The following is a 19,344-nucleotide window of genomic DNA, read 5'->3' as shown; positions in this document are numbered from 1 at the left end:
AGGAAAACTGCTTCTACTCCAGTATTCTTCAAAGCAGGCCACAGCAAAATTCACTTTGAATTGTCCTTATTTTTACAGGTTAGAAAGGTTCATGGATGCTGTAGCTGCTGTTTTTCCTTCTGGAGTTGCACACATGACACTAACTTGTTCTTACAAATTCAATGCCCACAGAGGTCCTTGCTGTCCATTCTCCAAGGACCACACTCTGCTTTGTTCTGCAGGGTTGATGAGCCCAAAAGTATTTTTAGTTGATGCAAAATTTTGTGTTTGATCTGGGCAGCATGTAGATTCCAAGGGAAATTGATTTGTTAGGATTGTGGAGAGGGAAAGAGGGAGTTATAATATCCATGAGATCTCTGCAGGGTCAGTGCTGTCCTTCTACAGAAGCAAAATGGTTATTAGTGAAAACTTCCGATTTATTCTTTAAAACATTCTGCTTCCAGCAAAGAAGAATAATTATTATCTCAGTTACAGACAATTCCTTGAGGCTTTATCTTATTGAATCTCCAAACTCTGCGGTAAAATCTGTTATTGAGATCTAGCATTGGTAGAAATATATGGTTGTATTCAAGGTTTTATTGAATATTCATGTAGTTCAGGCACATTAGTTTCTTTTTATGCTGTTTAGAGACTTTTGGTGTCAAACCAGCAGAGCCCAAAAGAGAAGGGAGGATTTTTTCTGTCAGTGGAAATATAATTAAATGACTTGTTCAAAATTACAGGCCAAGTCCAAGTCTGCAGAGTCATTAAAACAGAGGATTTCTTAAATTTCTGCAGAAATAATTGAGCCAAGTTTCTAATCTGTTCTTCTTTCTCTCCTTAAATATTGAAGCGTGACTGATAACGGGTTATGGGTTTTTAGGATTGGAAATGTCCTGAGAAAAATCCCACATGTAAATATCAAGAATATAATTTATTTCACATGTTCCATTGTGGGAAATCTTGAAATGCTTTGCATGCTCGCTGTGCTAAGTCCAAAAGTAGTGACCTGTTGATAATTTGAAGGTGAATTGAGACAGTGAAATTCAAGGGTGGAAAAAGGTAATAATACTCCTAGATTTCTGCTTTTTCATACACACTCATATAAATATATTTTTTTTTTCTTAAATCTGAAGTAATTGCAAGTTACAACTCAAACCACATTTTCACCTTCCAGCTGCTTTTAGGGTAGAGTATTTTCTTCTCCTGATGGAAAAGCCCAAGTAGTTGCTGAGCACAAACACAGGAGATGATCACAGCTCCATTTTATCTGAGACAAAAAATAAAAAACATTTTGAGTGTTAAACAAGGAGATGGAGGATGTCAGAGTGGACATCATATTCTGACTCTTAATTATTATTCAGAGCAATAAATAGTTTTTGTTCCATTTCTTGCCTCTTCATTGGAGGCATATTTCCGTCTGTAGCTGCTTCATGCACAGTTCTGTGTCACCTCAAGGCTGGAAGAGTCAGAGATCTCTGAGAGGTTCATGGAACTGAGGTTTTCCTGACAAGGAGTCACATTCCATCATGTCATGGCATTTTCAACATGGATTCACCATTTAGGCTTCCAAAGGACCCAATTTATCATTCTGTGGTAATGGTTATTAGTAGATGTTGTCCCCTTTGTCTCGTAGGTTACTTGTCCAAACACTTCGTTACATTTTTTAAAAAATAAAATAAAAAGACAAACAACTGAACTAAAATCCATTTGATTTGTTTTTTTCTGAAAAAGTGAACTGCTTCTTTATCTTTTCTTTCTCTGCTGTTGGCAGTGACCTCTCTGGAAAGAAGCCTTCGATCTCTGGGGACCTCAAATGATACTCAAGAGCTGCAGGATGGACTGTGAGTTTATTTTAAATCGTTGCAGATCTTTCTTTGTCCCAGCCTTTTCATTTTTTCCCTCATCCATCCTCACCCTTTCTTCAGGCCTTTTATTACAGCTGGACACCTTTTTGTCAGGATTACTTCGTTTTTGTCCATTTCTGTCGGTGATTAATGATGGTCGGATGTGTATTGATAGTGTAAAGCTTTGCTTGTGTTGGTTTCAGGTGGAGAGAATGGTGTGGAGATAACACAAAAAAGATGGCCCACGGTGAAAGAGGGCATTTTGTGGTTCTGTAGGTGTTGTTATTTCTCTGTTTGTTGTTTTTTGGGGGTTTGGGGATGGTTTATTTTATTTTTAAAGCAAAGCCGGAGTAGGAAAATGCACTGGTTTTGGCTTTCTGGTTTTCAGCCAGTGTGAGGCTATGGTTTGGATTAATAATGAAAACAGTGTTGATAAACCAGGGATTTTTTTAGTCACTGCTGAGCAGTTCTTATACAGAATCAAGGCCTTTCCTGCTCCTCACCTCACCCCACCAGCGAGCAGGGAGTGAGTGAGGGGCTGTGGGGGGTTTAGTTGCTGGCTGGAGTTAAACCAAAACAGGTGTTTGTGTAGCTTTTCCTTTTCTTTTACTCCCTCACCTCTCTTCTACTTTGTCAAAGTCCATGAACCCAAGAGAAAAGAGAAAAGGGACTTGTGATGAGGACATGTAGTGACAAGGGGGAATTTTTCAAACTGAAAGAGAATAGGTTTAGATTGGATATCAGGAAGAAATTATTTACAGGTTTTCCAGAGAAGCTGTGGCTGCTCCATCCCTGGAAGTGTCCAAGGCCAGGTTGGATGGGACTTGGAGCAACCTGGGATAGTGGAAGGTGTCCCTGACCATGGCAGGGGATTGGAACCAAGTAAATTTTAATGTCCCTTCCACACAAAACCATTCCATGATTCTATGAAAAAAAAAAAAAATAAAAAAAGAGGGAAGAGGATATTTTAAAGGGAGAAAAAGTGTGTTGTGGTGTAGGAAGCTGCATCACAGCATCACATGGCACAACACTGACAAAATGAAACTTGACTTGCAGTTGCAATGGATACAGTTCATTAAACTCCTTCTTCCAGAGCTGTGTACACACAAACATGCACAGTTTGCTCTCATTTTATGTGTGCTAATTATCAAATTCAAATGGCTTTTCCAAATGCAGCACAATTTATTAAAGGTGCCTCCCTTCAGGCAGCTTGCATGCAAAAATCAGCTGTTTAGGATGTGGCTCTGATTTTGTGTGTGTGACTATAGTTCCTGTTGAGATTGTGAAAAAAGAGGAGAATTTTGGGGTTTATTTCCTCATTTGCCTGATAGACTTAACTAACCTTCCCTATGCAATATAAACTCTCAGACCTGCTTGCAGTATCTCTCCTTTTCTTTCCAATCCATTGCTTTCATCAGGGCGTCAGATCTGCCCTAATTCACATATACTCTGTTTTGCAAACCAGAGGATTAAAAATAGTAATAGTAATAATAGTCAGAAGATTTGAAAGTAAATTTAGGAGATTGGAGAGGATGTAAGAGTAAAAACTCAGCCTGTGGAGATCGATGTAATCAGGAAAGATGTTTACATGTACAAAATTATTTGCAGCATAAACCACCTTAATAACTGCTGGAGATCCTTAACCCAGGAATGCCTCTATATCATGCAGATATTGTGTTTGCTCTCCTAAACTATTCTGGTTTTCAATTGAAGAATCAATTCCTTGACTCTTCAGAGCACTCCAGAAACATGGCTAGATAATTTTCCTCTTCCCTGAGCAGTTGCATAAATAGATGCATAAATCACTAATTGCACTAATTATTTTTTGATCACGGAATTATCATTAATCGTCCAGATAGTTAATGCAGCTTTTTTAAATTTTAACCATGCTTCCCTACCCCTGTCATCAGCCCCAGAATTCCTCCAGCTTTCTCCTGGTTCATCCCCTCTTCCCATGCTCTATCAGCTCTCCCATTTGACCTCTTGTATCTCCACACAGAACAGTTCCAGGGTGCTCTGCTGAGGAGGACCAGCAGCTCCTTCCCCTCAATCCTTTCTGCCATAACACTGCTGTGTCCTTCCACTGCCCCCCCTTTTTCATCACCACGTGCAGGCAAACAGCCTTGAGTGCTCCACAAGAACCTCTGCTTGTCTCTTGTGAGAGCTGCACCAGCAGAAAGCAGAGTGCCATGAATCACAAGAGCTGGCAGGGCTGCATAGATCTCTGCTCAGGAGGGTCAGCTCTTCAGGTGAGACCTTTGGGGCACTGCTTTCTGCTTCTCTGGCTGTAAATCATGGCTTAATCTTCCTCCTCTGCCACTTGACCCCTTTCCTTCAGAGGTTGATGCATGTGTCTCCTTGAACACCCTCTAACTTGGAGGATGGGAGCAGTGAGGGAGCATTTGGCAGGTTTATAGCCCTGGCTATTAGTACAAAGGATAATGTTTTTGGGAGTCTAAGTAGTAAAATTGCCACGCTTTCTTCTTTCTTGTTAAGTGGCTGTCACTCTGCCTAAAATGAGGCTGCCTAAAATTAGGCAGATGAGGGAAGGCAGAATATTTGGGAATAGGAATTAATGGTGAATAGTTTTGCTACACAGGACATTCAGCTGCTATGATCTGAATACTGCAGAAGTGTTTGCTTACCTAGCTGCAGGGTCCTGCTAAAACAGAATGAAAAAAAACAAAGCAAAGTTACCTGATTCCTTCTCAAATTCATGCAGACTTTCTGCCTCTTAAGCACAGGACTCACAAAGACATCAGATGAAAGGAGGCTCCTTACTGTCAGATTGGGCTATTCCCTATCTGAAATGGTTTCTCTGCTTCTGAGAGCTGAGTCTTTCAGAATAAGGATTGTATCTGTGGCCAGTAAATTTGGGAGAGTTCATCCCAAATGAAGTGCCAGCTCCAGTCAGTGAGACAGACTTGGCTGCTGATGTGAGCAGGGTATAGATGAGACCCAAAGTGAATAATCCTGGTCGAAGCTCTTCCCAGAGCCAGCACAAATATTTGTGTGCTGCATGCTTGGAGCTGGATGTCCTGGCAAGTGAAATGTAAATGCCCAGACAAAGCTCTTGGCTGAATGCAACTGACCCTGGATTAATTGGGAGGGGAGTGGGAGCAAAAGGAAAAAAGGTGCATGGAGCTGGGACGAGGAGCTAAGGCCAGGAGGCAAAGCTGAGGCTTTCTCCAGTGATGCAGGAAAAATCGACTGATTTGGGTTTTTTTCTCTGACCTTTGGTTTAATAATCCAAGCTTCTGAGGCATTTATCTACCTCCTTAGCCAGAGTGTGTGGGATGAGAGGGTTCGCCAACACTAGGCACTGAAGGAAATGAGCTTTTAATTTAGGCAAATCAAATTAAACATCCAGGTAGATCACTGTCTCCAAGAGACAGTGAAAACCAATCTCTTTTCTTCTGACTGGTATGGCTGGTTGGTCTCCCATCCTCCACAAAGTGTCTGGAAATTAAATCCTCCATGTAACCTGGACAAAGCTCTCTGAGGAGTGTGTTAGATCAAGAAGAAGAAGAAGAAGAAGAAGAAGAAGAAGAAACAAAAAGTCGTTACTTTTTGCACAACCTGACCCTATCTTACTGTGATCTCCAGAAAAGCAAAGTGGCCATGCAGGATGCAAGGAACATTTGCTGACTACCTGAAAGCCATGAGACTGAGCCTGGAGTGGCAATGGAAAGTCCTTGATGTCCTTTCCTTGGAGGCTGGGTGGCTACAGAAGTGATCCAAGCTTCCCAAACAAGGCTTCCTTCATTGCTCCCCTCAGAGAGGAGTTTGTCACCTTATTGGACATTTGACTTTGTGTCATGGCAAGGTCAAGAGGAATGAGGACACTGAGTCACAATCACAGATTATTACCCATTTTCAGGTGTATCTGGGGTGTAGTCCATGAGTCTTCACTCCATAGCATTTTTGGATCCTTCACAAGTCACTAGCAGAAGAATTTGCCTGTTTAAGGAGGAGTTATAAGCAGGATATTTTTGGGGCTTTTAGCACTGATGAGATTTTAGCACTGATGAGATTTACAAAAAAAAAAAGTGTTGATTTCTCCTGATTTGAACAAAAAAAAAAAAGACTTTTAGCTTTCACCTCACTTTTCCCACTGGCATTAATTTTTTTTTAAGTGCATATTATTGAAATACGTAGGATTTTTTTGTGCACCTCAGTGAGGGCTCAGCTCTACACTGTGCAGTGTGAGAGAATAAACCTGCTTTTGTGATTGAACTGATAGAAAATCTTGGCTAAGGTGGTGCATGGCAGAGAATTCCTTTGGCCACAAAGGAGTTTCAAAGTATTTTCCAAGTGGAAAAGCTGAGTTTGAGATCTCAGCTTCTTCAGAGTGAGACAATCCAACAGCCCTGGAAGAGACTGAAAGTGCAGCTTTTGTATTGCTGCTTTTACCTCTCTTTTGGACAAACATTATCCTCACAGGGCACCTCTTCTCCTTGGTCATGAATATATAGATTGCTAGATTCTCTGCTGGGATTGAAGGGAATTCCACCTTCCTCACCCTTCCCCAGGAAATTTGCATGATCGCCAGAAGATTTTATTTTGGGGGGAAGAGCAAAATCCCTTCATCAGTTTATTTTGCCACCCTAAAATCGATGGATGACAAATATTGTCAGTTTGGGGTGCTTTTGGGAAGAGAGACATCCCTGTCCAAGCTGGAAGCCATTATGAACAGTCTCCCTTGTCCTGTCCCTCCATCCCGTGTCCAAATTTCCTCTCCAGCTCTCCTGGAGCCCCTTTAGGCACTGGAAGGGGCTCTAAGTTCCCCCTGGAGTCTTCCCTTCTCCAGGCTGGACATTTCCAGCTTTCCCAGCCTGGTTCCAGAGCAGAGGAGCTCCAACCTTGGAGCATCTTTGTGATCTCCTCTGGACCTTGTCCAGCAGCTCCATGTCCTTCTGTTGTTGATGACCCCAGTGCTGGACACAGGTGAGGTCTCACAAGGTCGTAGCAGAGGGGAAGAAATCCCTCCTTTGACTTTCTGGCCATGCTGCTCCTAGTGATGCAGACCAGGATGTGCTTGGTGACTCCTGAGGCTCCTGAGGTGCCCCAGGGTGTGGGGGACACATCTGTGGGGTTGGCAGTTTTGGCACAGGACTTCTTGTTCTCTCACTTCTGAAATGGCAGCATTGGGTGTGGTGGCACACTGGGACATGACAAATTACAATTTGTGACCACCAGAATCAAACCAGGGAACTGGCACTGCTATTTCACCTTCAGGGGGAATGATTAAAGTGACTCAGTTTCTTCCCACCTTACTCATATTAAACTAAGAAATGCAGTGACCCTTGGCTTTTTGGGGGGAGCTGTGGGGTCATTTGTACCTCAGCTGGACCAAAGTGATCTTTGGACATTGCCATGTTCCTCTGGATGCTCCAGGGATGTTGAATAGCTCTCCTCATGGCTTGAAGCCTCAGCAGAGGTGGATGAATCCATGCCCCTCAGCCTTTCTGAATTGACATGGAACAATGAAGGGTTTTTTTCTCAGTTAATGATATAATTTATGTCTATTGTTTCCTTTTTCTTTTCCTATTTCACCATTATGTTTGATAAGTTTGAGGTAAAGCTTAAAAAATATTTTTCTTTTTAAAAGCGTCTGTTAAAAAGGTTTTAATTCCTCTGGAAGGCAGATTCATTTAAAGCAGAGTGATATTTTAAAGTCATAATTTACGGAAAGAAGATTTGTTAAAGTAAATCAGACAGAAGCTTTTAAGTGTCAGCATGTTTAATTAAGGCTAGGATTTAATAATGTTTTATATGGTTTTGTTATACTGCTTGTAGAAGCTTAAAAAAAAAAAAAATCCATAAATATTTTGAAATGTCGTTTTGATTCCGTTAATATGTTAAACCCTTCAAAGTAATACCTTTCCTGTTCAACTCAAAGCAGTCGGATTAACTTTATCTATCCCCCATTTATCGCTGCTGGCATCAATTCCTGACAGGAAAAACCTTCTAGGTTTGGCAGTAAAAATGGGTTGCCAGATTGCAACATTTGCATTTAACTGTATAATACACTCACTGCCTTAATAACTGTATTTATGTGACAGATCTCACCCTTAAGAATCCCCGAGCTCCAGATATGTGACATCCCTGTGATAAATTACAAAAGCTGGTGATGAACTGCAGAATTCTCCAATGATGATAAATGCATACACTTTTGAACTGCAGTCTCTGCTTAGAGAGGTCCTTGGAGTATCCCTTCACATGGCTGAGCAGTTTCTAATGGTCACTACAAATCAATCTGTCAGTGAAGTTTCTCCTTTCAGTGTTTTTCGCCCTTGTCCGATTGTCCGATTGTCCAATTGTCCTTGTCAGAGGTCTGAGGTGGCCAGAAACCAACATCTTCCCACATCAAGATGGCCTTTGGATGTCGGCAGGGGATTTAAACCCTGTGGTGATGGAGCAATGATTATTTATTTGTGGTGAGGGATGGATGCTCCATGGGATGACAAGGAGTGGTGGCATCTGGGGGATAACCAACAGTCTTCTCTTGGAGGTCTTTTACTGCTCTTAGTCTTACTGCTGCCTCTGTTTGTGTAATTTTTTAATTCCTTCAGGTCTCATCCCATGGTTTCTCTCCTCTGCTCACTGTAGTGGTGAGTCACAGAATCACAGAAAATCAGAGCCTGAGTGATTAGAAGGTACCACAATGTGTTGTCTGGTCAGAGGAAAGAAGTTCTTCCTCATGTCCAGGTGGAACTTCCTGAGCATCAGTTCCTGCCCATTCCTCTTGTCCCATTGCTGGGCACCAGGAGCAGAGCCTGGTCCATCTCTGGCTCCTCCCTGCAGACACTGACAGAAACTAGAGGTTCTTTCTCAATTTCCTCTTCTCGAGGCTGAGCAGCCCCAGCTCCCTCAGCCTTTCCTCATAAAAGATATGCTCCAGTCCCCAAATCATCATCACAGCCCTCCGCATGTCCCTCCTGTCCTGGGGAGCCCAGCACTGCACACAGCACTCCAGATGTGCCTCACCAGGGCTGAGCAGAGGGATCACCTCCCTTGACCTGCCGGCAATGCTCCTCCCAATGCACCCCAGGATCCTATTGACCTTCTTGGTCACAAGGGCACATTGCTGGTTCCTTGTTGTCCACCAGGTTCTCCTCCACAGAGCTCTGCAGAGTCAAGGAGAAAAGGGCAAACTCAATGCTGGTGAAAACTGCGTTGCTTTGCAGCCCAAGCTTTCCCACATGTCCTTGTTCCCATCTCCAGTTTGCAGATTTGCCCACTGGCTTTAGGTCCAGCTGGTTGAACACCAGGGCTGCAAAATCTCCAGGGGAGATGAGGAACAGGAGAAGTTGATTGCCACAGCTGGAGCCCAGGTTGTTGCACATTTGCTCCAAGGATCTGCAGCAGTGTCCCATGATCTTTGTGCTATTTGTGGAACAGATCTGGGTAAACAATGAGATGATTTTTGTCTTTTGCCAATGACTAGATACTGGAAAAATAAGCCTTCTCCTCACCCCATTATCCCCTTTGGCACCCCAGGTGAAAAATGTTTGCTCCTATGGTACACTTCAGGGGAAGGGACCACCCAAGATTTGTGAGTGTTCATGATCTAAAGGAATGGCAAAAGTCAGAGGGTGCACACAAGCTTACAGAAATTCATTAGTAAATTGCACATTTGGCATGGAATCAGTATAAATTAGTCCCTGACTTCCTGCCTGAGCAAAAAACTGGGGTTTGGATAAGAGGGTAAAGTGAAAGGGAAGAGAAAGAGATGTATTAAACATGGGGAGGAAGGAAGGAAGGAAGGAAGGAAGGAAGGAAGGAAGGAAGGAAGGAAGGAAGGAAGGAAGGAAGGAAGGAAGGAAGGAAGGAAGGAAGGAAGGAAGGAGATATCCCCAGTCCAGGCTCCAGCATTAATCCAGCTGATGGGGTGTCCAGTCCTGGAGCATTTGTGTGCCCAGGCTTCATGGGGGCACCTTTAATAGATAATTTTTCCCAGCTATTTTCTCGCTTTCTATGTAAATCAGTTGTCATGCACAGTCTGTCCTTCTAGACCTGTCTGGAAATGGGTTGGAGCCTTCAGGGATCTTGGATGGCCTTGATCCCCCATTCCCTTCAGTCCCACTCCCAACCTCATTCCTGTGGCTGTGCTGTGCTGTGATGTGCTGATGTCCAGGAGCCAAAACAAGGATGTTTTTCCCAGAAAAGTTCTGCCATGCGTGGCCCCTTCTCCAGCCACATCCTGTTTTTCCTCACAGCACATTATTACCAGCAATCCTTGGCTCCACAACCATCCAGCTATCAGTGTTTGAGACATTCACTTTACTCCCCTTATCTTCCAAGCTCCCATTTTGGAAGCCAACTGCATCCCCCAGCGAGCACTCTATTTGTAGCAAGAAAATTTTACACTACCAGAAGTGTAGCTGGATATTGCTATGTGTAAAAATACTGTCATGTTCGGTTTTTTTCATAAATTTATTCTTAGATGTTTATCTGGGAAATGCTGATTTCACACTGATTTTTTTTTTTTGTTTTTTTTGTTGTTGTTTTATGGGTGACAGAAGGACGAAGAAATAAATAGTATGAAACATTCCCTCTCTTTTCATCTCTTGGGCCACCATGACAGTTTTGCTAATTTTTCAGGAGCCTTTCTGAGATTAATCATTAAAAAATATGCAAATTTCCCCTTTTAATATTACCAAAATAGCAGCTTTTCAATTTGGGGTTTATGTCTTTTGACATTTTCACGTATTAAGAATGAGATGTGGGATCTGATTAGGTTAAAAATCAGTGTTGCAAGTCAACAGAGAAAAATTCATCCTCCCTCACCTTGAGAAACAAACCAACTTCACATATTTTGCTTCTTTCCTCCTGCAGAGTTATAGAAAGCGCAAGACGAGATCACATTCTGTTAGCATAGCCTGCAGAGGACAAATAATTTTATATTTGGATTGAAATATCCACGGGCAGGAAGTTTATCTAATGACTTGAGATCCTGATTGGAGCAACTTCCCTCTGGCTTTCTAAGTCTAAGTTTTGTAAATTTTTTTTTAGGCCCCAAACAAAAAAATACTCTTGGAGGGGGAATAGGACAACTGCAATCCAAACATGCTTATTGGAATTCTTCTATTGGCTTTGTGTAAATTCTGATTTATCCTCTGAGGCTGATGCTGCCCATAAAGCCAGGAGCAATGGTCCCATCACAGTGAGGGACGTTTGTTATGACCTGTGGCTTTGGCTGATCCATCCCACCTTCCTGCAGGATGTCTGTGGAAGCAATTAGCATCCTCTGGAAGGTCTGCTGTGCTCGAGGGGGAGAAAAAGAAAGACAAAAAGTAGAGTCCAACCTCAGAGCAGAGTACGAGGATTTGCTGATCTGTTGCTTGGTGGAGAGGTCACTCTGGGGTGAATATCTGCATTTTTTCCTGCAGTGATTTAATAGAGGATTCTTTTCACACTGAGCTCAATCAGGAATAAACCCTCTGAGCAGAAACTCCTCCATCTGCCCACTGCAGGAGGCACATGAGGGGTTAAGCAGATCTTTAGGTCGTTTGTGTGGACTTTGGGTGCTTAAACTGAGTATTGAGTTGTTTTTAGGCAAATAACACCTCCAAGTTCAGCCCTGTTGTGAGGTCAGATGGAAATCATAGAACCAGAGAATGGTTTGGGTTGGAGAGACCTTAAAGATCATCACATTGCAACCCCCTGCCATGGGCAGCAGCACCTTTTACTAGAGCTGGAAACTCATAGGGGATTTGGTTTAAATGTCCTTTACTGCAAGGTTTGAAAGGAAACTGAATAAGGCAGATAAGGATGGTCTTTGAGAAAATGTCTTGGAGAAATAGAAGTGAATAATGTCATGTGGAAAGAGAAAATAAAACAAAATAAGAAGAGAGAGAAGGAGAGAAGGAGAGAAGGAGAGAAGGAGAGAAGAAGAGAGAAGAGAGAAGAGAGAAGAGAGAAGAGAGAAGAGAGAAGAGAGAAGAGAGAAGAGAGAAGAGAGAAGAGAGAAGAGAGAAGAGAGAGAGAAGAGAGAAGAGAGAAAAGAGAGAAGAGAGAAAAGAGAAGAGAGAGAAGAGAGAAAAGAGAAGAGAGAGAAGAGAGACAGAAGAGGAGAAAGAAAGGAAAGGAAAGGAAGGAAAGGAAAGGAAAGGAAAGGAAAGGAAAGGAAAGGAAAGGAAAGGAAAGGAAAGGAAAGGAAAGGAAAGGAAAGGAAAGGAAAGGAAAAGAATTTTAATGCAACATTGACTGTTTTTTACTATTGTCACAACTTTTTGAAATTTAGCATGTGAATGAACAGATTTACTCCAGAAAATAATTGTGATCAGCCATGGGTCCACACTATCTTCTTGAATGACAAAGCTGAAGGTCAAGTGTTCAACAAACAGATGTGTTTTATTTTGAAATAATTGAATCCTCGAGGGGATTATATGTGTTTACCAGGATATTTTATATTGCTGTCTACTTATATTCTCTTTGTTCAAAAAACACAGATGCAATTTGTACATGGAGACTTTCCCTGCTCGCATCCTGTGATCTTCATGCATTCAGTCTTGCAGAATAATGAACAAGTAATGTCACGCTCCTTTCCTAGATTGCAGTGTCACAAAACAGGAATTTTCTTTCTAGATTTAAGATAATGAACGGGGGGAAAAAAAAATCTTAGTTCCCCAGTGTGCATCCTTAGGGATTCAACTGGTGAGGGGGAATTTTCAGCCTCCTTTTAAATCTGGGTTGTTTTTTTTTTTTTTTTTAATTGAAATAGTGAATAATTACAGAAGGTTCAAACTGTACACTTGACTCCCTGCTCTTTGCAGCAGTAAACAGTTCCATGAAGTTTGAGTGGTTTTGAGTTTTGAGTGCCACGAGTGCTCTGCCACTTGGTCCCATGGCAACACTGATGTTATGGAAGGGGCAGACAAAGCAGGCTTGTGACAACATTCAAGAGTATTTTGTTTCAGCTGTATTTCTCCTTTTCTTTCTCTCAAGCTGCAGGAAATGTTAACCCTGTGTGCCAAAATCTTGTCTAACACCCTTTTGAATGGTGTTATAAATTGTAATATACCCCCTTTTGGGCAAAAAATGGATAAATCTGCTGCCTCAAGAGGAGGTGATTATGGCTGGAGTCCAGTCTTGCTTCTTGGAGGCAAATCCTGGGGAGACAAACAAACACAGCAGCAGGAGATGGAGCAGCAGCTTTTGTTTCTGGTGCTGAATCCCAAGAGGTGCAAACAGAAAAATCCTGGCTATGGCCAAAAATAGAATGTAGCTGATCTGTGCTGTGAGGTTGTTCCACCCTTGAGTCAAAATGCTTCTCCTAGATGTGTTTTTGAGATGGCTTTTTGCAGGACTTTAGAGTTCCAGAGGAGGCTGAAGGAGAAGAAAGGCAAAAGGTGTAAAAGAAAAGGAGTTGCTGTTTGATCAACACAAATGATGGTGCATGCAGGATTGGAGGAGGTAAACTGAGTGAGTCCCTCACAACAAAAAAGACATTGAGGGGCTGGAGCATGTCCAGGGAGGAGCAACAAAGCTGGGGAAGGGGCTGGAGCACCAGGAGCAGCTCAGGGAGCTGGGGGAGCTCAGCCTGGAGAAAAGGAGGCTCAGGGTGGATCTTGTCTCTCTACAAATCCCTGACAGGAGGCTGTAGAGAGGTGAGAGATCTCTTGTCCCAAATAGCAGGCAACAGGACAAGAGGAAACAGCCTCACATTGTGCCAGGGAAGGTTTTGACTGGATATTAGGAAAAACTCTGCATGGCCAAGAACTGGAGCAGGCTGCCCAGGGAAGTGGTGGAGTCCCCATCCCTGGAGGGATTTAAAAGACACATAGATGTGGCACTTGGGGACATGGTTTAGTGGAGGGCTTGGCAGTGCTGGGTTATCAGTTGGAGTTGATTATCTAAGATATCTTTTCCAACTAAAATGATTCTGTGATTCCACTGCCCTGACAGTGCAAAGCCACCTGAACCAGGAAAAGCTGGGGTTGTACTGGCAGAGAGCAGTGCTGATTTGGGCAGAGCAGGGGTTTGGGCACTGTTAAAATGATTTTCTGTGGATGGAACCCCCAAGAACTGAAAGATGATGGTGAAATCAGTACTTGGGGAGCTTCCTGCTCCAGTGCAGGATTGCAGCAATTTCCCCATGTGCACTTTTTTTCCCTTTCAGTGTAACTACCCTGTAGCAAAGCCTGGTGCCTGACACTTTGGCTGTGTTTATGGTGCTGCACATGACTGCAGTTGTGTTATTGTACAACCAGGTTAGAGATAAAATCATCTCAGCTGGTTCAGCTGGTGCTGATGGATCATTTCTCTATATCGACCATTGGACTGTCTGAGGTGGCAGATTGCAAATGGGATTGAATAGGGGTTTGTATTAACTGCTGAGATGTTTGAGAAGGTGGGCAAGACAGCTGAGTTGTTTGCCAAAAAGCAGGTTACAGCAGCAAATTGACAGGAGATTTAGATTGTAATGTTGATAAAACTCCTCAGTCTCTCCTGCTTGGTTTGCCACTGGAGTAAGAAGGAAAATCCAGCTATGGCACATTGTCTGGAGAACAGAAATGAAAGGAAGTAAGATTATTGAATTGCTGAGCATGGAAAATTCCCCCAAGCCCTGTAGAATAATGTATTTTAGTGATGCTGTACAGTTGATAAAGGTCAGTTTGCACTTCAATTACAAATCTGGGTTTAAAGGTTGTAAACGACACAAGAAAAAATAGTGATTTCTTTCATTTTTTTTCTTTTGTAATTACCTCTTGGAATGCTGGTAATATTTCAGACTCATTTGTAAAAAGATTTCACAGTACTATAGCAACAGGCATTTTAAAAGCCTCAGAAGAAATGCTGAAAATCTGGGTCCTAGTTTTATTTCTCCATTTTACAGGTGGAGGAAAGAAGCCTTGTGGATTTTTAAGGTTCTACAGTGAATTAAGTTGGGGAGCAGTCTATTAGGAAAGGTTTAGTTCATTACCAAACCAAGTTTAAATAAAAAGAAGCCATGATCTATTTTTTAAATTTTTTTTCTTATACTTTTTTTTTACCAACATTCTGCTTGTTAATCATCTTTATTGAATATGATTTCACACAGACCTGGGAGCTCAGGCTCTTTGCATCCTGGTTAATTCTAGGGATGACTGAGCTGACAAGAGAAAAGGTTTCCCGCAATGAGCAAATGACAAGGGAAAAGAAAAAAAAAAAGGTATAACCTTTTCTCCTGCATAGAAATGATTGGAATAGGGTAAGAAATGTTAGCTTTAAGTAGGTGAGGAGATGCATTTTACCCAGGTGCTCCCTCACCACGCATGGCAGCAGTCCCATCTGAATCTGCTTTTCTTGGCTCTGCCTGAGTGACCACACTGCTAACAAGCCATAAAAAGAGACAGCAGGGTCACAGGGTAAAGGTTGCTACATTACAGGGCCAGAACATGCTAATTACAGCCCTGAAAAGTGAATTTGAGTGGGTCCATGTAAATTACTACATTTCTCAGCCTGAGAGAGGGAGATTTTTTTTTCCCTCTCCCTTGCCACGTGTGCTGCAGTCTATTTTATGTGTTTCTTCGTTCAACCAATTATGCCTGTGAGATGGACGATTAAAAAAGCATCTGTTTTTATGGCAGGAGCACGGCTGCCTCTGGCATTTTATGTGCCATAGAGGGTCTGTAGGTAGGGGAGGAAGATGAGGCATGTCAAACGTGGTCAGAAGGAAATAGAAAAGAAGAAATCTTTGAAAGTGCTCTTCTAAAAGCTGTTGGGCTGGGTGTGCACCTCCCAAGCTGCCTGGCTGGTTTTAAAATAGCAAAATGCTGGACAGAGGGGTGGACAACTGATCCCTGTGGTTTGGGGCTGATGTTCTTGGGATGAGCAGCTGGGTTGTGGCACTGGAAATGTTTTTGGGCATCAGAGCAGGCACATGTCACCCAAAACAGTTCCTAGAACAGAACTACAGACTGAGGAGAGAGAAGATTCTTTCAGCCCTGGGGAAACAAGGAATGGATGGATGCTTTGGATTGAGGTGGTGATGGTGTCTCCCTTTCCTGCCTCGTAGGAAATTCCACCTGGCTCATTGCTGTGGAAGGAAAGAGAAGCCAAAAGATACAGGACAATATTTGTCATGTATTCCCAAGCTCCAAGCCTTTGGGTTGAGGGGCTGTGACATGAGACACCTTCATTCCAGGAGCTGATCTCAGCTTTGACAGCTGACTCCACACAAAACCCACAGCCAAACCCACCTCCTTTCTATACTGCATCACTTCCCACTGAGATTTCTTCTGTACAGGCAGGTTTGGGCTTTTGCATCCAACCTCTTCCCAAATCTGAGCTCACTTGCATGTTGAGCCAGGAGAATTTGGGGAGTGGGTTAGGATGTTGCCACCCAGTAATCCCAATCACACTCAGAGCTGTGGCCACTGCCTGAAGGAGAAATGCTCCAGGAAACATCACTTCTGCTGTTTAGTGCTTATTAGTCACAGTGAAGGAAAAGCCAGCTATGCTTCATCCCAATTTTTATGAAGCCACTGGGGCTCATTTTCTTTCTGCTCAAGCGGTGCAACCAACAAGCATTATTTTACCATTTACCTCTTTTTTTTCCCAAGGTATATAATTAGAGATAAATTATGCATGTAGGTGTGTGTGTGTCTTTGTGTGTCATATGTGTATCTATGTACACTACATAGACATTTTTATATAAATATGTAAAATATCCATAGAAAACAATCATTTTGGTTTTTGTGATTCCAAGTGTCTTGTTGTGGATCTGTCAGACAGACACATAAATTGAGGCATGGAAAGAGAAGAAGTGAAAGAAAGATTGGTATTTTCATTTATCCAAACCCTCCTTCAGCAGGTTTAGGGACAGAGTTGTGAGGCCAATGGAGCAGCTGCAGGGCTGATCCTCCTGCAGCAGTTTCTGCTCCCACTGGAAGGTTTCCTCCTGCTCCATCTTACGATATAGAGGTTACAGATGTAAGAATACCAACTGCTCTAGAGGAAGGTGTCCTTGCCCATGGCAGGGGGTTAGAACAGGACAATTATTAAGGTCCCTTCCAACCTAAACCATTCCATGATTCTGATAAAGAGATAATTTTACGTGGATAGAAACCATATTTAGTCAGAGTGATACACCTCCTCCTTCATTTCTTATATATAAAGTCCATTCAATATTGAATATTTGAGTATTGGGCTCTTCTCTCGTTCAAGGCTGCTGACCATTTTATTTTTTCTCCATTGTTTAGAAGTGAAATGAGTATGTAGTGAGTACTCATGTCATGCTTGTCAACAGGCAAAATGATGAATAAAGAGGATAAAAAAGAGATGCTTGTGCTTGACAGTGATGCTTATATTCTGCTAAAAGCAAGCCACGTGATATTTTCTTGTGAAGATATTCCTGAATCCAGCTGCTGGATCACAGAGTTGCTGTCCAGGTTTCAGAAATCCAGAGCATCTCTTTATTGCCATTGCCCAGATTTCTTTTCCAGAGAAAGTGCATTTTCCCTAGACTGGTCTGAGCGATTTTTCCCAATCTACCCATCCAAATAATGTACATAAACCCACAGAAGCACCTGCTTCCCTCTCTGCATTCAGCAGGGGCTGCGACATGGAGAGGGCTGGGAAGATCTGGTTTATGCATGAGCTGCTGTGCCTGCTCAGCAAAAGGAGATTATTCCTGTGCAGATGGGTAGTGCTCCTGAAAAATGCACCTTGGTGGATTGCTTCTCTCATCCCTTCCCTCCATGTTTTGCAGGACTCAAGGCAGGTGACAGCTGTGATCAAAGTAATTTATTGCTGGGTAATTGCATGGAGTGTGGCTCTATTATTTACCACTTTGGTGCTCATGGGGAATTTTTCCTTGGACTGTGTTCCAATGGATTTTCTTACTTTTCCCTAGATTTTAGCAGGGACTGGTCAAAATCAAGATGCAGTTCTTTGTTGGCTCAGCCCTAACTTCTTATTGTCTCCTAAAGCATTAAGAAATGATTCAGTGCTGATTAGGCTTCAAATAAACAAGCAATGAGCATAAAGCTGTGATGCCAAGAGCTGCTTCCTTTGTTGTGTAACTCAGGATGCTCTGCACAGTTCACCAGGCTTCTCCTGGCTGGATCATGGCCAAACCTGCTGCTTTTGCATGGTGATTAACACCTGGACAGGAGTATTTAAGGAGGGGGATTGGAACCAGATGATTTTTAAGGTCCCTTCCAAGCCCAAACATTCTCTGAGAGGCTCCACAGTTCCTGGTGTGACATCTCCCTCTGAGGTTCCTCTGTACAGAGTCTTATTAACATCAGCATGAGCTTTGGACCTATGGAGGAAATGTGGTAGCTTAATAAATGATGATACAGGCAGCATTTTACTCGTAAATGATGGTGCTGGTGAAGGCACAAAGAGGGGAGTAGGAGCTGAAGGAGGCATTAAATCTGGCATTTGTAGAGTGGGAAAATCATCAGCGTGAGGGGGAGCTGGAACATGATGGACTGTTTATTGTGAGAGAGGAGAGATTTATGATGAGTGTGTGAACGGCTCACTGTTTTCCCCATTGCCTTCTGTTTTCATGGAGGAATGGAGTTCCGAGCTGAAATCAAAGTTTGCCTAAGCAGGAACAAAAGAGTGCTCAGAGAAACCAGGAAAAAAAAATAAATAACCTAAGTAAAGAGCCTCATATTACATTTTGAACTACGCTTGGCACAGTGTAGGATGATTGTAAAATTGCAAAGATGCCTGGAAAACACAAACTGGGAATAATTCCTGAGTGAAACGAAGAACAGGATCAGCTTCAAAAGGATGCTGTACTGCAATGAAGTCAGATAAAACATGGAAAGCTGACTCCATCCTTTTGTTTGTACCCACAAGCATCATGTTTGCTTTTTTCAGGTCCTTCTTCCCTCTCTCATCAATTGGCTTAACAAAAATCACTCCTTTCTTTAATGACTTTTCTCATGGAAATATGCCTTTTATAGCTTGATTCCTTCCACGTTGGTGGATACAGCAGCACATTTACACTCTGCCCTCCCTGCCTGGTCACTTCTATCCTGTGTTTCCTTATTTATTATACTTGTGAATTTGCAGTATTTTCTTTCTTTCTTTTCCTTTTTCTTTCTTTCTTTCTTTCTTTCTTTCTTTCTTTCTTTCTCTCTCTCTCTCTCTCTCTCTCTCTCTCTCTCTTTCTCTCTTTCTCTCTTTCTCTCTTTCTCTCTTTCTCTCTTTCTCTCTTTCTCTCTTCCTTTCTCTTTCTCTCTTCTTTTCTCTTTCTCTCTTCTTTTCTCTCTCTCTTTTCCTTTCCTTTCCTTTCCTTTCCTTTCCTTTCCTTTCCTTTCCTTTCCTTTCCTTTCCTTTCCTTTCCTTTCCTTTCCTTTCCTTTCCTTTCCTTTCCTTTCCTTTCCTTTCCTTCCCTTCCCTTTCCCTTTCCTTTCCTTTCCTTTCCTTTCCTTTCCTTTCCTTTCCTTTCCTTTCCTTTCCTTTCCTTTCCTTTCCTTTCCTTTCCTTTCCTTTCCTTTCCTTTCCTTTCCTTTCCCTCTTCTTCTTCTCTCTTCTTCTTCTCTCTTCTTCTTCTCTCTTCTTCTCCTTC

The 19,344-nt window shown here is 42.4% G+C and overlaps 1 protein-coding gene across 7 annotated transcripts in view; it reads left to right on the top strand.

Moving 5' to 3' along the window:
* TSNARE1 (t-SNARE domain containing 1) overlaps positions 1–19,344 on the top strand; it is a 442,869-nt gene that overhangs the window by 149,677 nt on the left and 273,848 nt on the right. For all 7 annotated transcript variants that reach the window (XM_085053686.1, XM_085053689.1, XM_085053691.1 and 4 more), the window contains one exon: positions 1,754–1,823. In XM_085053686.1, coding sequence (XP_084909812.1) covers positions 1,754–1,823 — 70 coding nt within the window. The remainder of the gene's footprint in view (positions 1–1,753; positions 1,824–19,344) is intronic.

The sequence above is a fragment of the Lichenostomus cassidix genome, chromosome 2 (genome assembly GCF_008360975.1).
Source record: "Lichenostomus cassidix isolate B80296 chromosome 2, HeHo_3.0, whole genome shotgun sequence".
Lineage (NCBI taxonomy): Eukaryota > Metazoa > Chordata > Aves > Passeriformes > Meliphagidae > Lichenostomus > Lichenostomus cassidix.
The sequence above is the reverse complement of the archived record's forward strand: the minus strand, read 5'-3'. Positions and strand labels throughout refer to the sequence as shown.